Source organism: Protopterus annectens, chromosome 8.part0, assembly GCF_019279795.1.
Source record: "Protopterus annectens isolate FY-2018-M chromosome 8.part0, PAN1.0, whole genome shotgun sequence".
Taxonomy (NCBI): Eukaryota; Metazoa; Chordata; order Ceratodontiformes; family Protopteridae; genus Protopterus; species Protopterus annectens.
The window spans coordinates 1,649,508,132-1,649,525,688 of NC_056741.1; the positions used below are offsets into that span (position 1 = coordinate 1,649,508,132).

A 17,557-nucleotide genomic window follows, 5' to 3' on the forward strand; every position below is an offset into this window, starting at 1 on the left:
AATGTTACAGGTATTTCTGTAGGGTCTGGATTATCTTCAGCATGTGACACTTTAATTTCTCAGACGTATGGAAGTAAAAATCTGAAACGTATTGGTGTCATCCTACAGAGAGGAATCCTTATTCTGCTGATATGCTGTTTCCCTTGCTGGGCACTTTTTATCAACACTGAACAGATTTTATTAGCAGTTAAACAGGCGAAGGAAGTAGCCAGCTTATCACAGCTATATGTGAAGATTTTTATTCCTGCCTTACCGGCAGCGTTTACATACCAACTGCTGTCAAGATATTTACAGAACCAGGGTATAATTTTGCCACAGATTATTTGTGGCTTTATAGCGAATCTTCTGAATGCACTAGTAAACTACATTTTTATATTTGTGCTGCACCTGGGAGTAGTGGGGTCTGCAGCAGCCAACACCATCTCTCAATTCTTACAAGCTATTTTGCTGCTTATATACATCCGATGGAAAAAGTTACATACAGCAACTTGGGGAGGAGAAGCCTTCAGAGAAGGGGCCTCATTTTTACTGACTGTACATGAAAAGGTATCTCTTCTTTTTGTTTGACCGGATTCATTGGGCTATGTTGTAGGACATGTTGTGGTACAGTTTTATCGTGTGAAGAGGAAACCTCTTATGAATATATCTTCAATTTGTGTGTTTCGGCTTCTGTTACCAAATGGACACTTTACCGTGATGTTCAATTTCTTTTTGGTTTTGGGTTTCATCTTTGAACAGGGACTATAGTTTACATCGCGTGTCTTGTGTGTTATCTGGATTTGGCCTTGCAGCATTCATGTCGCATTATACATCAGGATTACAATTACGCCATTTTGTGGGACATTAACAGCAAGACATTGTCGTGGATGCCGTTATATTTCTGCTTTCTTTTGTAATTGGGATTGTCCTTAGTGGCTCCATATTTTGGCGACCGTTGCCGGATATTATATTATCATCTTCTACGAGTTCAGGAGGCTATATTCATCCAGTTAGTTCTTTGGGTGAAACTTGGTGACTATTTCTGGTATTTTGAACTATTATCATGGACAGTTAACTTTTTTTTCCTGTAATATGTGTTTTTTTTTTCATGACTACATACATTTGAAGTTTAGAGGGTTATATAATATTGTTTTCATTGGGGCATATTAGGATCAATATTGGTCCCTTATGTCGGATACTATTTCTTTATTGTTTTTGATTTGCAATACTACTTGCGGGATTTTATGTTTGTGCTGCCTACTCAACTCCACTACATCAATCTCTTCCACCTCTGCTTGCCAAACATGCCTCCCAAAATCCTTCATAATATCTATGTCCCATCATTACTACTTGTACTTCTCATTCCCCTATATTTTGCTACGTCCTACTCTCACAAAATACCCTTTTCCCCTCCTCCTACACAAACCAACCCTTGTACTCATTCACAACCTTCTCTATCTACCCACTACAACAACATATCTTCCACTCTTATTCCTCCCAAAACACTGTACCTTTTCCATCCCAAAAGCTTCACCACACCAAAAACTCTCACTCTGAAAATCCTCCTCCCCATAACAGCCTCCTACTTCTAAAACACAAAAGACAAAAGTTACTACCAATAATGACCTTGTCTTATGTGGCGATATTCATCCGAACCCTGGCCCCTGCCTCACCACTAACAACGTCTCCCCAACCCTTTTTTCTCCCTCTGGAATAAAACATAGTCCCCCTCCCAATTCTTCTACCACTTCCTCTCCTAACCCTCTTAAGCTCTTCTCTATCAATGCTCAGAGCCTAAATAACAAAATTCACCATCTTCATGCTTGGATTTGCCACAACCAACCAGACATCCTAGCCATTTCTGAAACCTGGCTAAAACCCCACATCACCGACTCTGAAATCTTACCTCCGGCTTCCAAATCCAAAGAACAGACCGACCAAATAAAAAGGTGGAGGCTCTGCAATAATTTTCTCTAACCTTCTCTCACTGATCCCTCTACAAATTCCAACTCCTGAGTTCAAAAACGCTGAACTTACAGCCAGTCTCCTTCGACTAAATAAACATAAGAACATCTGCATTATCTCCCTTTATATATCCCCAGGTGACAACATAACAATCCTTGAAAATATTCTTTACTGGGCCTCAACTGAAATCAAATTTGAAACCTACATTCTAGGCGACGTTAACATTGATTGGAATAAAATCAACTCTCCTTCCCCCTCCCAATTCATCAACCTCTTTGACTTCACCCAAGTAATACACTCAACCACCCGGCCTAACAAAACAAATCCCCCAGGATCTACCATTGACTGGATCCTAGTCTCTCATCCAAACAAAATAACTCTTTCAGGCACTATCCCTGATACCTTCAGTGACCATCTCCCTACTTTCATACACCACTCCGCTAACTCTACCCAATATCTACACCACTACATCCACACTCGTAATCTCAGCAACTTCAACCCAACTATCTTATCAAACATTCTTAAACATACCAACTGGCAGACCCTAAATACTCTTCCCCTAGACAAAGCTGTTGAACAGTTTAACTCTATCTTCCTAAATACTCTGAACTCCCTAGCTCCTCCAAGAAACAAACGAGTCAAAGCTAACTCTGCCCCCTGGCTATCCAAAGAAACAAAACAAGTCATGCATCAAAGGGACAAATCTTGGAAGCTATACCAGAAAAATAAAATCCCTTCTTCCTTGCTCCAATACACCCAACTCCGCAACCTAGCAAAAAAACTAATCACCCTGGACAAAAAGAACTACTACTACAAACTACAGTCCAACCAAAATAAGAACCCCAAACAGTTCTGGAAATCAGTAAATTCCTTCTCCACCCAGGATCTAAAATAACCCTTGCCCAGATCCAAGTAAAACTGACTCAGATCTAAGCTCTCTTCAACAAATTCTTCACGGAATCTATAGCTAATCTTACCAAATCCTTCCCCAACAATAATACATCCAACTCTCTTTCCTCTACTCCCAACAACCCCTCTAACTGTCCTCCCAGTTTCCAGCTGAAACCTGTTTCAACTATATTCATAAAAGACTCTTATCTAAACTAAAGCCATGCACTAATGCCCCTGATAACATCCCCTCCTCTTTCCTTAAATGTGCTGCCGAAGGTATTGCTCTCCCTATCAGCATCTTAATTAATAGATCTATAAAAGAGTCATATGTTCCTATGCTTTGGAGATCAGCCTACATTCTCCCTCTTCATAAAGCAGGCAAAACACAAATATCTCCAACTTTCGCCCAATTGCCCTACTCTCACCTTTATCAAAAATCCTAGAGAAATGCATCCACCACCAACTCATGCCTTTCTTAATCCATAACCACCTCCTAACACCCACCCAACATGGTTTCCGCTCTGGACACAGCACTATTACTGCCTTACTATCCTTCTTAGAAACAGTCAACCAAGCCAGGGATTCTGGGTTACTAGTTTCCACTGTACTGCTAGATCTGTCTAAAGCCTTCGACACCATCTCTCACAAACACCTTCTCTTTCATCTATCAAACCATCATCTCTCCCCTGATACTCTATCCTGGTTCTCTAGCTACTTATCAGATAGATCCCAAGCTGTCAAATGGAACAACTCTACCTCCTCCTTCTTACCTACACCCACTGGTGTTCCCCAGGGTCCATCCTTGGACCCATGCTTTTCAACATCTTAATAAATAACCTTCACTCTGCCATCCCAGACACAACAGTCATCCAATACGCAGATGATTCTACCTTAGTCTGCGCGCCTCCAACATTCGAACTACTGACAAAAACCCAAATAGCTTTTTCCACTACTGAGAACTGGATGCACCAAAATCATCTCTCTCTAAACTCTAATAAATCCAAAATTCTTCTCTCCGCTCCCTCCAGGGCTTGCACATTTGATAAAACAGCATTCAAAATCATAAGCCAAACAAAGTCAACCATAGAGGTGGTCCCATCTGCAAAACTCCTTGGCATCACTATAGACGAGCACCTCAAATTTGATAGCCACATACAACAAAACATAAAGAAAACCCACCAAAAGCTAGGTATGCTCTATAAGAACAACTGCTTTCTCTCCAACTCCGCTAGACATTCCTTAGCAACTACCTATCTTCTACCATCTCTACTATATGGAGCCCCTCTCCTTACTAACCTGTCTTCTTCCATCTCCACTAAACTCGAAATCTGCTATAATAAAATCTCTAAATTTGCTACCAAATCTAAAACCTCTTCTCACCATTGTCTTTCCCTACAAACTCTGAACTGGCTAGAACTCCCTAACTACCTAGACTACCTCCAACTAACCACTGCTCACAAATTAATATTCTACCCTGAAAAATGCCCAGCCCTAGTAAACATCCTTCCGCCTTACACCCCAAACAGATCTCTTAGATCTGAACACCAAAATTTAATCACCATCCACAAACCCAATCGCCCTGCTGGCCAGCTCCTTCCCTCCTACTCTCTTGGCAGGAAATGGAACTCTCTCCCTTCTTCTCTTAGAACAACATCTAACATTGAAGCCTTCAAAATCCAACTTTTCTCTTACTTATCCTCTAAACATAAGTGCACCTGCTTACATCCTACATAAATCTACATAAATTCCCCTTGAACCCTCTACATCCTTTCTCTTTACTCTACCCTAATACTATCTTCTTTTCTTCTCTTTTTCTCTCTTGATCACTGCTTGATCAAACTATATTCTACTCTCAGTTTATGTACTTTCTCTCTCTACTCCTCATATGTAAATATTGTAAATAGCATGTAACCTTACACCTTCTTTTCATACAGTCAAACCTGCTACTTAAGGAAACTACTAAATCTATTGTATCTACCTTCCTGAATGATGTTTTTTGAAGTATACTGCGTGTATTTGCTTTTTTCTAACTGTATTCAATGTAATGTTATTCCAAATGTATATATTTTATTACTATCTTTTACACTATGTAACTTAGATTGTATTTGCTTTGCTTTTGGAGCTTTTCTCCCCGGGCCTCCACTGAAAATGGGTACGTTCTGGCCCAGTGGACTTCCCCGGTAATCAAACTGGAAATAAATAAATAAATAAATATATATATATATACAAGGGCGCCCGCAGGCAGGTGCAAGGGGGTGCACTTGCACCCCCCTGGAATCAGCAATCGGCTGAATACATCAAACAAAGTTTGTCTGACTACAGCAAAGTTTTTCTTTTGTGCGTTCTTCTTTAAGAAGATCGCGGGTAGGCGTGCTGACATCATCGCGGGAACTTAGATGGGCTGAGCTGACATCATCGCGGGAACTTAGACAGGGTATTAAGCGGGAAAGGAACTCAGACGGAGTATGGCCAGGAACGGAAGATTGGGAGTCAATCAGATGGAGTATGCGGGAACGGAAGATGGAGAGTCTGACAGCGGAACTCAGACGGAAGACCCGTTCAGGTAGGGAGTATGGCCAGGAACGGAAGATTGGGAGTCAATCAGATGGAGTATGCGGGAACGGAGGATGGAGAGTCTGACAGCGGAACTCAGACGGAAGATTGGGAGTCAATCAGATGGAGTATGCGGGAACGGAAGATGGAGAGTCTGACAGCGGAACTCAGACGGAAGATTGGGAGTCAATCAGATGGAGTATGCGGGAACGGAAGATGGAGAGTTTGACAGCGGAACTCAGACGGAAGACCCGTTCAGGTAGGAGTATGCAGGAACGGAAGACCCGTTCAGGTAGGAGTATGCAGGAACGGAAGACCCGTTCAGGTAGGAGTATGCAGGAACGGAAGACCCGGTGTGTGTGTGTGTGTGTGTGTGTGTGTGTGTGTGTGTGTGTGTGTGTGTGTGAAATGCCCCAGGTGTACATGGTGGTGGGTGGAGAATAAGGCTTGAACCCTGTACCTTGGGCCCAAGTGGCAAGAGCCTGAATTCCCTACCCACCACCATTTGTAAAAATATTGTAGGATTTTCCCTCATACCTTTTCTGTTCCTCATAAAATCTGTGGTTTCTGCATTTGTGTCCTTGTTGCCTGATATTCTTGGCTGTCTGGAGTGTTTTTCCCTGGGCCTCTGCTAAAAAAATTAGCTTTTTTTTTTTTTCAAAGTCAGACTTTCCTGGTTAATAAATGTAAATATTGGACTTCTTTTCTTCAGAAAGTGTATGGTAACAAAAGCAAGCTTTTATTCTAGCAATTTTCTAAGTGTACAAGATGGATATTTGAAATGTATCCCTGTGTTTGGGACTGTATTCCCCCCATTATTGGCTTCATCCAGGTTTTGTGCTAGGGTTGAGAGTTATGGTAAGAATTGAATTCACTGAATGTTTGTGGGCTGTATTCACCCAGTGTTGACTTTGTTCAGGTATTTATTGGCTTCATCCAGGTATTTATTGGCTTCATCCAGGTTTTTTGCTAATGTTGAGAGCTATGGTAAGAACTGATTTCACTGAAAATGTTTGGGGCTATATTCTCTCATTACTGGCTTTGTCCGGTGTTATTTGCTAAGAGGTTGAGAGCTATGGTGAGAACTGAATTCACTGAATGTTTGGTGGTTGTAGTCACCCATTATTGGCTTTGTTCAGGTCTTTTGTGCTAAGAGGTTGACAGCTGTGCTATGGTGAGAACTGAATTCACTAAATAGTAAAGTTTCAGTCTTCCTCTTTCACAAAACTGATTTGGTGTAGTGGTATGTTGCTTTGACTTTTGCACGGGGTCCCCTGGGTTCAAGACGTGGCAATGAAATGTATGGTGGTAATGCAGCATTTTATTCTAGCAACTTTCAAACATTATACAAGCAATGTTTAAAATGTGTCCCTGTTGTTTGGCCTTTTGCCCCCCCCCCCCAATAAATTTCGGCTTTTCCAGATTTCTTGTGCTGCAAAGTTCAGAGATACAGCTGAGTGTCGAGTAGATTTTACAAGGAGCTGAGAGCTGCAGGGGAGCAAAAGTTTAGTGCTGATTATGTTTAGTCTGCTTACATTAATAGCACAACAGATAGTGTACTCGCTTTAGATGCTGAAGGCTGTGGGTTCTACTCCTGCAGTAGGTAAATGCATTGCTGATGCTGTATTGTGTTGTAAGGGGGGTGGATGCTGCAGTCCTTTTGGCAAAGATACCTAGTAACTATGAACCTGTTAACAGTTTGCTATCCATTCTCTATTGCGGTATTACTAGCTTTTCATTTTACTGCATGCAACAAAGGCAATTTATTCTTCAAGGGTAACGGGCACTTTATTTGTAGATTAAATAATGAAAAAGTGTTTGCGAGCAGCAACCTCTATTAGTTACAAATTTCTTCAATGTGGATTTTACTACAGAGATTGTGTATTTTTTAATGATACTGGTGGACTTGAGTAGACATTATGATGGAAATGTTCTGAATTGGGCAATTTTGTCATTGGTGGATGCTTTTTGTTTCTTTGTTTACTGGAAATTTTTCAAAACAATAAATTTAAAATGCCCTTTAACAACTGTACTGTATTGTACAAGGAATATAATGTAATACAGTCAGGAAGGTGTATCAAAGAGCATGTGTATGTTATGTTCGAGTGGCCTATGATTTTGAAGACAGCCCAGAGTTAATATTTGCAATTGGCAAAATGTATTTTCTCTGAAAGTGGGTTTCGGTGCTGTTTCAATGCATGTGAGTTTCAAGGGCAGAGAAGTGTTAATGTTAGTCTATTTTCATTGAGACTGCATTGCTTTAACAGATATGTATTAGGGTTTGTGCTGTAAAATGCAAAATAAAACTTTCAAATGAAATCATAAATCATCGCAGAAGTAGAGCAGTATGCACATTAGTGTTTATGGTAAATGGGGCAAAATAACCAAGGAATGGGACATTGGAATGGCTGCAGGGGGGGAGGCTCCATTTGATCATGATTTTGTGAGGGGGGGGGTAGCAAACTCGACAGCCCCGGTTGAACTATACCTCTCAGTTGTCCATATCTTTGCAGAATTAATAGATATTTGCTGCTTATTTTTGGTTTGTTTCTCAAAATTTGTGGTTTTCTAGAAAATCATTTAGGAATTAAGCCATTAAATGACAGACATTGAGTTTCAGATGTCATAATCTTCAGAAAAATGCATGCTAATGCAAGACTGTAAGTTTATACAAGAGCAATTTTTAGTAGTGTTTCTATGTTCCCCAATATATTTGGCCTTGTTCAGATTTCCTGCATTAAGAGGCTGAGAGGTACGTGCAAATCACTTTGTAGATTAGGAATATCCAAGCATCTCAATTGTCCCCAATTCTGGCTCAAAATGTTGCTCTCCCCTAATAATGCCTCCTCCAAAATGGCAATTTTGGAAGAAAATGTGGAGGGTTTACAATTATAACTGTAATGATCAGTTGTAGATTACCTTTATTTCAGAAATGCATGTGGATGCTCTTATTTTGTTAGCTGCTTCAAGTTAACTGTTAATATTAGAAAGGTGTCCCTTTTTTGACAGGTATATTTGCATCACATTTTGGTCTGTTTTTCATAAAATTGTGGTTTCTGGCAAATTAGTGGCAAGTCATTAAAGATTGAAGTTAGAAAATAATGGCAGACATTTGAGTTTCAGATTTCATACCCTTCAGAAAATTTGTACTAATGCAAGATTTACCTGTTTTATTAAGTTAATAAGAGCAATATTTAAAAATTGGCCTTATTTTTGGGCCTGTGTCCCACTTCAGAATGGCTTTGTCCAGATTTCTTGCTCTGAAGTTGAGAGGTAGGAGTGTCAGAGCCTTCAAATTATGACATACTTATTGCACCCCAGCCCCCATTGTAGTGGCTCGGGATGTGTCCAAGGAAGGCAAGAAGCAGTTATGCAGTAAGTGTGCAGAGTATTCCCCCATCCAAGGTAGATCACAAATATGACCGTGGCTTTTCATCTGTCCCTGATTTTGCAAAATGTTCTGGTTTTCTATCAGATTTTTATACTGTTGATTTATGCTTCTTATTATTCAGGAACTGCATGCTATCAGTGTCCTGTTGCTCTGTTTTAAGTAGCCATGGTTTAATGAACATCAGGTAAGCTTGTCGGAGATTGTAAGATGCAAGTAAGCTTTAGTAAGCTTGTCGGACATTGTAAGATGCAAGTAAGCTTTAGTAAGCATATTGTTAAAGAATTGCTAGCATTGAAAGCCTTTTCGTTGTTGCCATGCAGAGAATATTTACATAGCTAGATAATGTATAAGCCTTGGGTATTGAAATGCATATGACAGTATTTGTAATAAAAGGACAGGATTACAGTATTTTCAGAAGCTCATTACATTTTATTGGAGACCAGTGTCTGTGTGTTAGTACACTTGTAGTTGGGTGGCTTTAATGGTATATGGTAAATAAGCATTGCTACCTTACTTAAAGCCAAGCCCTGCAACAACTAGCTCCACAATGAAGTCAAAACACAATAGCTCTGGTGGGTAAATGTACTCTGTAGTAATCAAAAAAGGCAAATGTTTGAAATGACTACAGCTTATGTGCAAACACAATAGGTAGTGATGAAACAATGCTCTGCTAAAAATGCTTTAATGCTCTACATTGCTGAGCTGCAATCACTAGCTACCAGGATTTCACCCACTTCAGATCAAGCACGGTGCCGCTCAGTGCAACCTTCCCAGAACTAATTCAAGTCTGACCAGAATTATTTGGTGTGTGTATGAGGGAGGTAGCATACCCCTCAGCTGTCCAGATTTTTGCCCCATATTCCTCTTAAAAGGATTGAAGTTGCTAAATAATGAGACTGCATACTAACACAAATCCTGTTACTCTTGCAATTTTCTGAGAGCCATATTTATAATTTGTCCCTATTTATTTTAGGCTTTGTCAAGATTTCTTGCATGAAGGGTGAAGCCTTGAGGGGTGTGGTATCTTTGTAAGAGAGAGAAAGTGAAATGCCCAAGTTAGAGTTAGCAGGTGGAATTTTCAAGTGCATTTTCAAGGAACTGTGAGTTTTAAGGGAAGCGAAGTTCACTGCTGCTCATGCCAAGTCTATTTACAATGTGCAACCATTTTGTTTAGCAAATGGTATCTCTATTGTGGTATAAAGTTTTAAAGCTATGTTAGTAGCACCACAAGTAGAATACTTGCATCTTAATGTAAAGGCTTGAGGTTCTATTCCTACAGCATATACATTTGTATGCTGCAGTCCTCAGGATGTCCTCCTTTGGATGAGATGCCTAATAACTATGAACCTGTTTTTCAGCTTGTCATCCATTTTCTATTGCAATATACCAGCTTACCATTTTTTAATTTAACCTAGGCAATTTATTCTTTGACGGCAGGCCCTGAATTTGTAGATGAAACACTGAAATATAAAAGTGTTGCTGTCTAATACAACGGATATAATTCAATTATATATTATAATTAATACAATCAGGTAAATCAAATAACTTTTGCATGGCCCTAACGGTGTGCAAGGAGCCTATTGCTTGAAAACAGTTCAAAGGTAAATAACCTGCCACTGGCCAGATGCATTTTCTTTGAATGTGGGTTTCAATGCCGTTTCATTGAATGTGTGTTTCAAAAGTAGAGAAGCTTTAATGCCAAGTCTGTTTTCATTGCAAGACTATTGCTTTGTTTAGGTTTAGTAAATGTCTCAGTGTTTGGGCTATAATGTTTGAAATAAAAGTTGTAAATTTAAATCCAACTGCCTGTAATCATTGTAGCATAACACAGTATGCACACAGATTTGAACAGTGTCTACAGTAAATGGGGAGAAATAGCCAAGTAATGGGACACTGGAATGGCTGTGTGGGCGGGGCTTGGGTGGGTGGACTTGGGCGGGGCTGTGTTGGCAGGGTGCGTGGTGAGCTGTGTGGGTGGGGCTCTGGGTTTGCACCCCCCTGCAAAAAATCCTGCGGGCTCCCTTGTATATATATATATATATATATATATATATATATATATATATATATACACAAACACACACACACACACACACACACACACACACACACACACACACACACACACACACACACACATACACACACACACACATATCTTGGGGATATGAAAAAAGTATGTATTGTTGCTATTATGCAAGAAGCCCAGAACTTTTGGACTGATGATACTAAAAGATTAAGAGAACAATTTAAAGGAAAGAAAAACATTTGCACAAGAAAAACTGTCAAAAGCTTCGAATGCAAACTTGAGTTCATTAATACAACAGATTCAAGAAAAACATTATATAGACCAAGAAACCTTGGGCCATTTGGAAAAAGAAGTGACTGAGGAAGTGCAAAAATATAAATATGAAGTGGAAGTCAGGTTCAAGCCATGCTAGACTTTGGAAACATAATTATCCTTTTTACGGATGACCTGCTATATTAGTATTAATGATTTCCAAAGCATAGAGGTGATATGCATTCATGGTGGTAAAAAATAATATTCCCTCACACAAACAGAAAATCAAATTGTTCTATAAAAGTTGTTGCATTGCGAACCTTAAACCCCTGATTTGATCCATGGTGTAATATTAGGAAAATGTTTTCCCCATTTTTAAAAAAAAGAGGTAGCCAGCAATAACAAGACAGCAAGTCTGTCCCTCATGTGCACATTAAGAAGAGTAAGGAACCTATCTAAAAGACTTTGGAGGTGTGAAGTTTGACATATGGAGCATACCTGAAGGATTTACTATAGGTTGATAGATTAGTACTAGGCTAACTGCCCTTGCGAGCCATTTTAAGCCTAACCAATTATCCCCTGTGAGATTCAAACCCTGTACCTTGTGTTTGTAAGGCAAACACCTTAACCATTAGGCCACCCTCCCAACCTACCTACACTAAGAGCTAGCATCTGGGCTTTTCTGAGGCATTATAGGTAAAACTTTTCAAACATAGCCTGTTTCCTGGAAGATTTCTGTGGTACTCTAAATAGCTGGTGGAAAGGAACCAAAGGTACCATTTCCTTTGCATTTAGAAGTGCAAAGCTGAGTGGGTGACTACATTAGTAAATAAGCCTATGTTTTATATAAGAAGGTGCCTCTAGCAGTTCTTTAGACTTATAGTGTGTGTGTGTGTGTGTGTGTGTGTGTGTGTGTGTGTGTGTGTGTGTGTGTGTGTGTGTGTGTGTGTGTGTGTGTTTGTGTGTATGCGCGCATGCGCTTGAGCTTATATATATATATATATATATATATATATATATATATATATATATATATATATATATATATCTACATTGGGGGTGTTGGAGGTGAAACCCCCCCACATACATAATAAATTTTCTACATACATGTGGATAGTTATAACAAAAATTACAATATTTATATAAATAATGTGGGGGACTCTGCCCCCACACTCCCCTAACTATTTATTCTAACTCCAGGGTCACGCTACAGTGGGTAAAGGGCATAATGCTTTGAATTTCATGTGTCGATGTTATGAGTTTTGACCACTTGAGTTTTCGGTGTTTTGAGCTTTAGGTGTTTTGGTCTGTGGAACACCGCTGCTTACAGGTCTGGTGCAGGAGGTGGAGTCCCCCATTTTGACTGTATGAGTTCTATTAGTCAGCTAGTTTGCAACCCACCTGAGAATATATGGGTTGATACCCAGCTGGGTGAGTTTATCAATGATGCCTGAGTGGGGGATTGTGTCAAAGGCCTTGGTTAAATCTAATTAGGCTGTATGCACAGATTTGCCCTCATCTAAGGCTTTGGTGACTGTCTCAAAGAAGTCCACCAAGTTTCACAGGCATGATCTCCCCTTGACAAAGCCAAACTGGGTGCATTCAAGCCTTTGGAGATTTCCTATATCTTTGTTAATAAGGTACATGATGATTCATTCCATGGCCTTGCAGATTAGGCTGGTCTGGCTAATGGGTCTATAGTTCCCGGGGTCCCTGGATCCACTCCCTTTTGTGCAAAGGGATGACAGTAGCTGTTTTCCATTCCTCTCGGACATAGCCAGGGCTTAGGCTGTTATTGAAAAGCATGCCCAAAGGTGATGCTAATTCCTGTTTAACCCATGTAAAACACAGCCCAGGATGTTGTCTGGTCCCATAGAGGCTGTGTTTTAAGGGTCTATATCACTTCAACGAAACAGCTGAAGTTTGAACACCATATGTTTGAACTTCTAACCTCGAAGTGCAAAAACATCTAAGTCTTAGAACAGCGATTTTTTCCCCAGGGAAAAAAATCGCTGTTCCAAGAAGCACACACACAGCACAAGCACACCAAAAAATCAGCAATCCACACACATACACTTAAAATCCTACATCTAACCCTACACTAAACTGTACATACACTACTATCTATCCACTTACCTTAATCCATCCCCTAACCCTAATGTCCATCACTATCATACACTCACCTGACCCGCACCCTAACCCTAACTCACCTATCCCACCCTAACCCTAAGATCTGTCACTATCGCACACCCATCTCACCCGCGCCCTAACCCCAACTCACCTAACCCATGCCCTAACCCTAATGTCCGCACAATCGCACACTTACCTGAACTCAACCTGTAACTTTACACCACAGCGCTGAATATAGCGAAGCCACAGAAACGGCCCACCAAATTCTTTCCCTGGGAAAGAATTTGGTGTTCCACAGCTTCACAATAATCAATTTTCGGGCGTCACAGTTCGAGCATATGGTGTTCAAACTGCTGACATTTCAACGAACTGATATAGATCCATGTTTTAAGTCTTGGAGAGGGTGTTTAAGACCTGATCCTCAGAGATACTAGGTGGGGGACAGGTGTTAGGGATGCTTTGGGCTATATGTGTTGGGGACAGGGGAGTGATGTTTTCACTGAAACTATCAACCAGCAGGTTTGCTATATCCACAGGTTCTGTATACCTAGTACCATTAACAATGAGTTCAGTACAAATCTGGACCTTACCTTTTGAGGCTATGGATATAACTAAAGAACACCTTGTGGTTATCCTTAGTTAGGGAAGCTAATTTGGATTTGTAGTTAGCTTTGTAAGACTTCACTAGGAGCCTTATTTGCTTGTTTAAGTTGAGGAGGGAGTATTTCCAGTTTTGAGATAATTCCCTATTACTTTTAGATAACAATTTCTTTCTTCTATTGTATAACTTTTAATGTCAGTTGTCCACCAGGCAGGTTTGTTTTTCCTTTCAAGATCTTGCTTTGGTTCTATCAGGTACAGCAGAGTCAATACAATTGCACAGGTGCTTGTATAAAGCATTGATGTATAACTCAGCATAGGTGTCTGTTCTATCAGTAGGGTGATGGGGCTAAGAAGCTATTTGTGCTGTTATGTAAGAGGTTGTAATTGGCCTTGGAGAATTTTTTTAGTCTAGTTGTTTCTGGGGGGGGGGGAAGAGTCCTGTATTATAGTTACTTCTAACAAGACGGATTTGTGGTAAGATCCCACCAGGGATGGCCACACACTGGGGGTGGTGCAGCGGTCCCCCATGTTGGTGAGCACCAGATCCAGGATGTTTGAGCCCCTTGTGGGTGTGTCAAGCAGCTGGTCCAGAGCACTGGATTTAAAGAAGTCCAGGAATCTTTCAGCAAGTGAGTTAGTACACGTATAATTTACCCAGTCATGGATGGGTAATTAAAGTAACCCAAACCAAGGGTGTTTGGTTGTATCTTGATTGACTCAAGTCTATCGAAGTAGGCTGAGTGGACATCCTGATTCGTGAAGGGGATCCTACAGCTGGCAATGACCTGAAGAGAGGTCTTACCTGCAGTCAATGGCACCTGAAGTAATTCAAGGGAATCATGTTTAACCAATCTATGGGTGTATTTATCTTTAATGAATATTGATACACCACATCCTTTAGTTCTCATGCCTTAAGTTTGTGATCTGAACGTGTGGAAGGAAATGTAACCTGGTATAGCTGGGGTGCTCTTTGCAGCCTTAAACCAGGTCTCTGTGACTACACAAATGTCAGAATCTTCCAAGGTGAGGACTGCTTCCAGTAAGTGCAGTTTCTGGTTTAGATTCGTAGCATTTAGCAGCATAACTATGAGGTTGTTTTTAGAGGGTATTTTTACATCGGGAATTTTGTTCTTGTGATACTGCCTATAAAAGACAGTATGGGGGTGGTAAGAGCCTTAGCGAGTAACCAAATTCCCAGGGGTGACAGATGAAGACCATGTCTGGCAAAGCATCAAGGTCTGTGAACCATGTCAACCCAGGATGACAGATACTGGATCCCCTTTGAATGACACCAAAAACTAAGGCAATTGTTGAAGTCGATCATTTTTTGTTTGTATTGAGATATCATCCTAGGCAAAGGTAAAATGCTGCTTAAGGCTAGGGACATACCTACCTGGGAAGCATAATCCAAGAGCTGAGTCATGTCTCTCTTCATATAGATCAGTGAGGTACGTCTCAGGTCATTCACACCAACATGGTCTATAACAAAGTCATAACAATGCCTGTTGTTGAGAGACATGCATATGTGACGTGACGGATCCTAGCATCTGACAGACAGCTGACCGTGACTTTTTCCTTGTCTAACCTGGAGAGAGGAACATCTGTGTGCCTCACAATTGAGTCACCTATGACTAATATGTTTGTTTTTGTGTTATGCCTTAGGGGACTTGACTGGTGAGACACTGGTGTGTGCTTATATTTATGTGTACCATGCTCTGCAGAAGATGTATTCTGTGAATCATGCTTATGTTTGGGAGGTCTCTGATGTTTAGGTAAACTTCTGGTAAGGATCTTCACATATGTAGTTTTGTGTATTGTTGGTTTGGTAGGTGCAGGAGGTGAGGTGTGCATGCTGGCAACTTGCTTAGTATCAGATGAACTGAATGGTGAGTGAGAGAGCCTGGATTCTAGGTTCTTGATATAGATGCATCTCTCACATAATGAATTTGCGTGGACTAGAAGAAGTGGGTTGTCAGTGTACATGAGGCAATTGCTACATTGCCTCAGGATGTCCATGTTGACCCAGCTGGCTGGAGAAACAGTGGGGAATTGTCCATCCATAATGCTAGGTAAGTTGATGTAACATCACAGCATGATAGAACAATGAGCCCCCAAATTAAGGAGAAACAGGTAAAATAGGAAGCATCTGATCTGTTGTCAAATGAAGATACTTGAGACGCTTCAGTAGGAAACCAGTACAAAAGTTCAGTTGGAGTTGTACAGCATGAGAAGGAGAAGGAAATGGTGGCAACTCTGACTCAGTCAATGTTGTGTAGTAATGGGCCAGTGAGTTCCTATGTGAAAGAGCAATGATGGACACAGGATGCAGCTGAAGAGAATGTGTCACAGGAAGATGTTCTGGAACTTTCTGTAGAATACCTGCAGGGAATGGAGAATAAAAAATGTGCCCTCAGTTTAGAAGAAAAAGATTTAAGGGAAGAGTTGCTTGACTTAATACAGATGGATAGACCTATTAAGATCAATGACAGAAATCGATTACAGAAAAATCAATAAGGCCCAAAATGTTAGACGTCTGATAAAACAAATGAACACAGTAATCAGGACTATTAGCAGAAATTTATGTGACATAACAGAAGTAAATAGACATATTTCTGTGCAGCTAAATTAATAACAGATAAAGTCTTACTACAAAAATATAGAGTGATAAAGGAAAGGAAGGGGAGAAATCAAATGCCACCATTGAAGTACTGAATAGAGAAAACTACAATGCAGTTAAGACAAGAAGTGTCACTGTTAGAAGAGTATAGAAGAGGGAACAGATCAGCAAAAATACACAGAAAGATAGATGTGATAAAAGCAATGTGTAGTGTTAGAAGATACCAGGATCTATTGTATACTATCGCAAACAATAAATTAAAGATATCACACAAGCAGAAAAACTTAGGAGATATGCAGATAAATATAAAGAGGAAGTACAACATAAGAAATTCATTAATGACCCAAAACATTTTATACAGAATTGGGAAACAAAGCAAAAGGAATAGAAACGCCACCAAAAAAAGAAGAAACATTTTGGAGAAATGTCTGAGAAGAACCTGCAAAACATAACAAAGATACTGAATGGATAGAAGAAGTAAAAGAAACAGTAAGAAGTTGAAATGTACAAGATATGAAATGGGATGAAGTAAGGACAGATCAACGAAACAAAATTAAGAAATGCTCCTAACTGGAAAACCCCAGGCCCAGATGCAGTATCTAACTTCTGGCTAAAAGTGTTAACATCTTTACACGAAGATTGAGCCCTGAGTAAGAACTACTTATATGAGCAGTCCAAACAGAAACCTGTCTTGGTTAACAACAGGAAAAGTGATACTTCTCCTTACCAGTGAACTTGTAAGCTATCCTAAAAAACTATAGACCAATAACTTGCCTTTCAGTGATGTATAAACTATATTCTGGAACTGAAGCTGATAGAGTTTATAGTCATTTAGAAGAAAACTCAGTCATGACAATAGAACAAAAGGGTAACAAAAGAAAGCCTTAAGGAGCAAAGGATCATTTGTTGTTAAATAAAGTCATAATGGATTGATTACAAAAAACATTTGACGATGAAAGAGTGCTTGCAGATGTGTAAGATAACACCCTACATTGATCAATTACATTACAGTGACCATGAAACAGTGGCAAACCACTTTGCAGCTAAGCCATGATGAATGGACAAATTATTATCCCAGGGATAAAAATTCCAAGGGGGATATTTCAGGGTGATTCTTTGTCACCGTTGCTCTTTTGTCTTACCCTTA

At 40.1% G+C, this 17,557-nt stretch overlaps 1 protein-coding gene across 1 annotated transcript in view; it reads left to right on the forward strand.

The window, feature by feature from the left end:
- LOC122808524 (multidrug and toxin extrusion protein 1-like) overlaps positions 1-567 on the forward strand; it is a 1,193-nt gene extending 626 nt beyond the window's left edge. The window contains exon 2 of the mRNA XM_044079479.1: positions 1-567. This exon is cut by the window's left edge and continues 235 nt beyond it. Coding sequence (XP_043935414.1) covers positions 1-567 — 567 coding nt within the window.
- Positions 568-17,557: the final 16,990 nt, after the last annotated feature.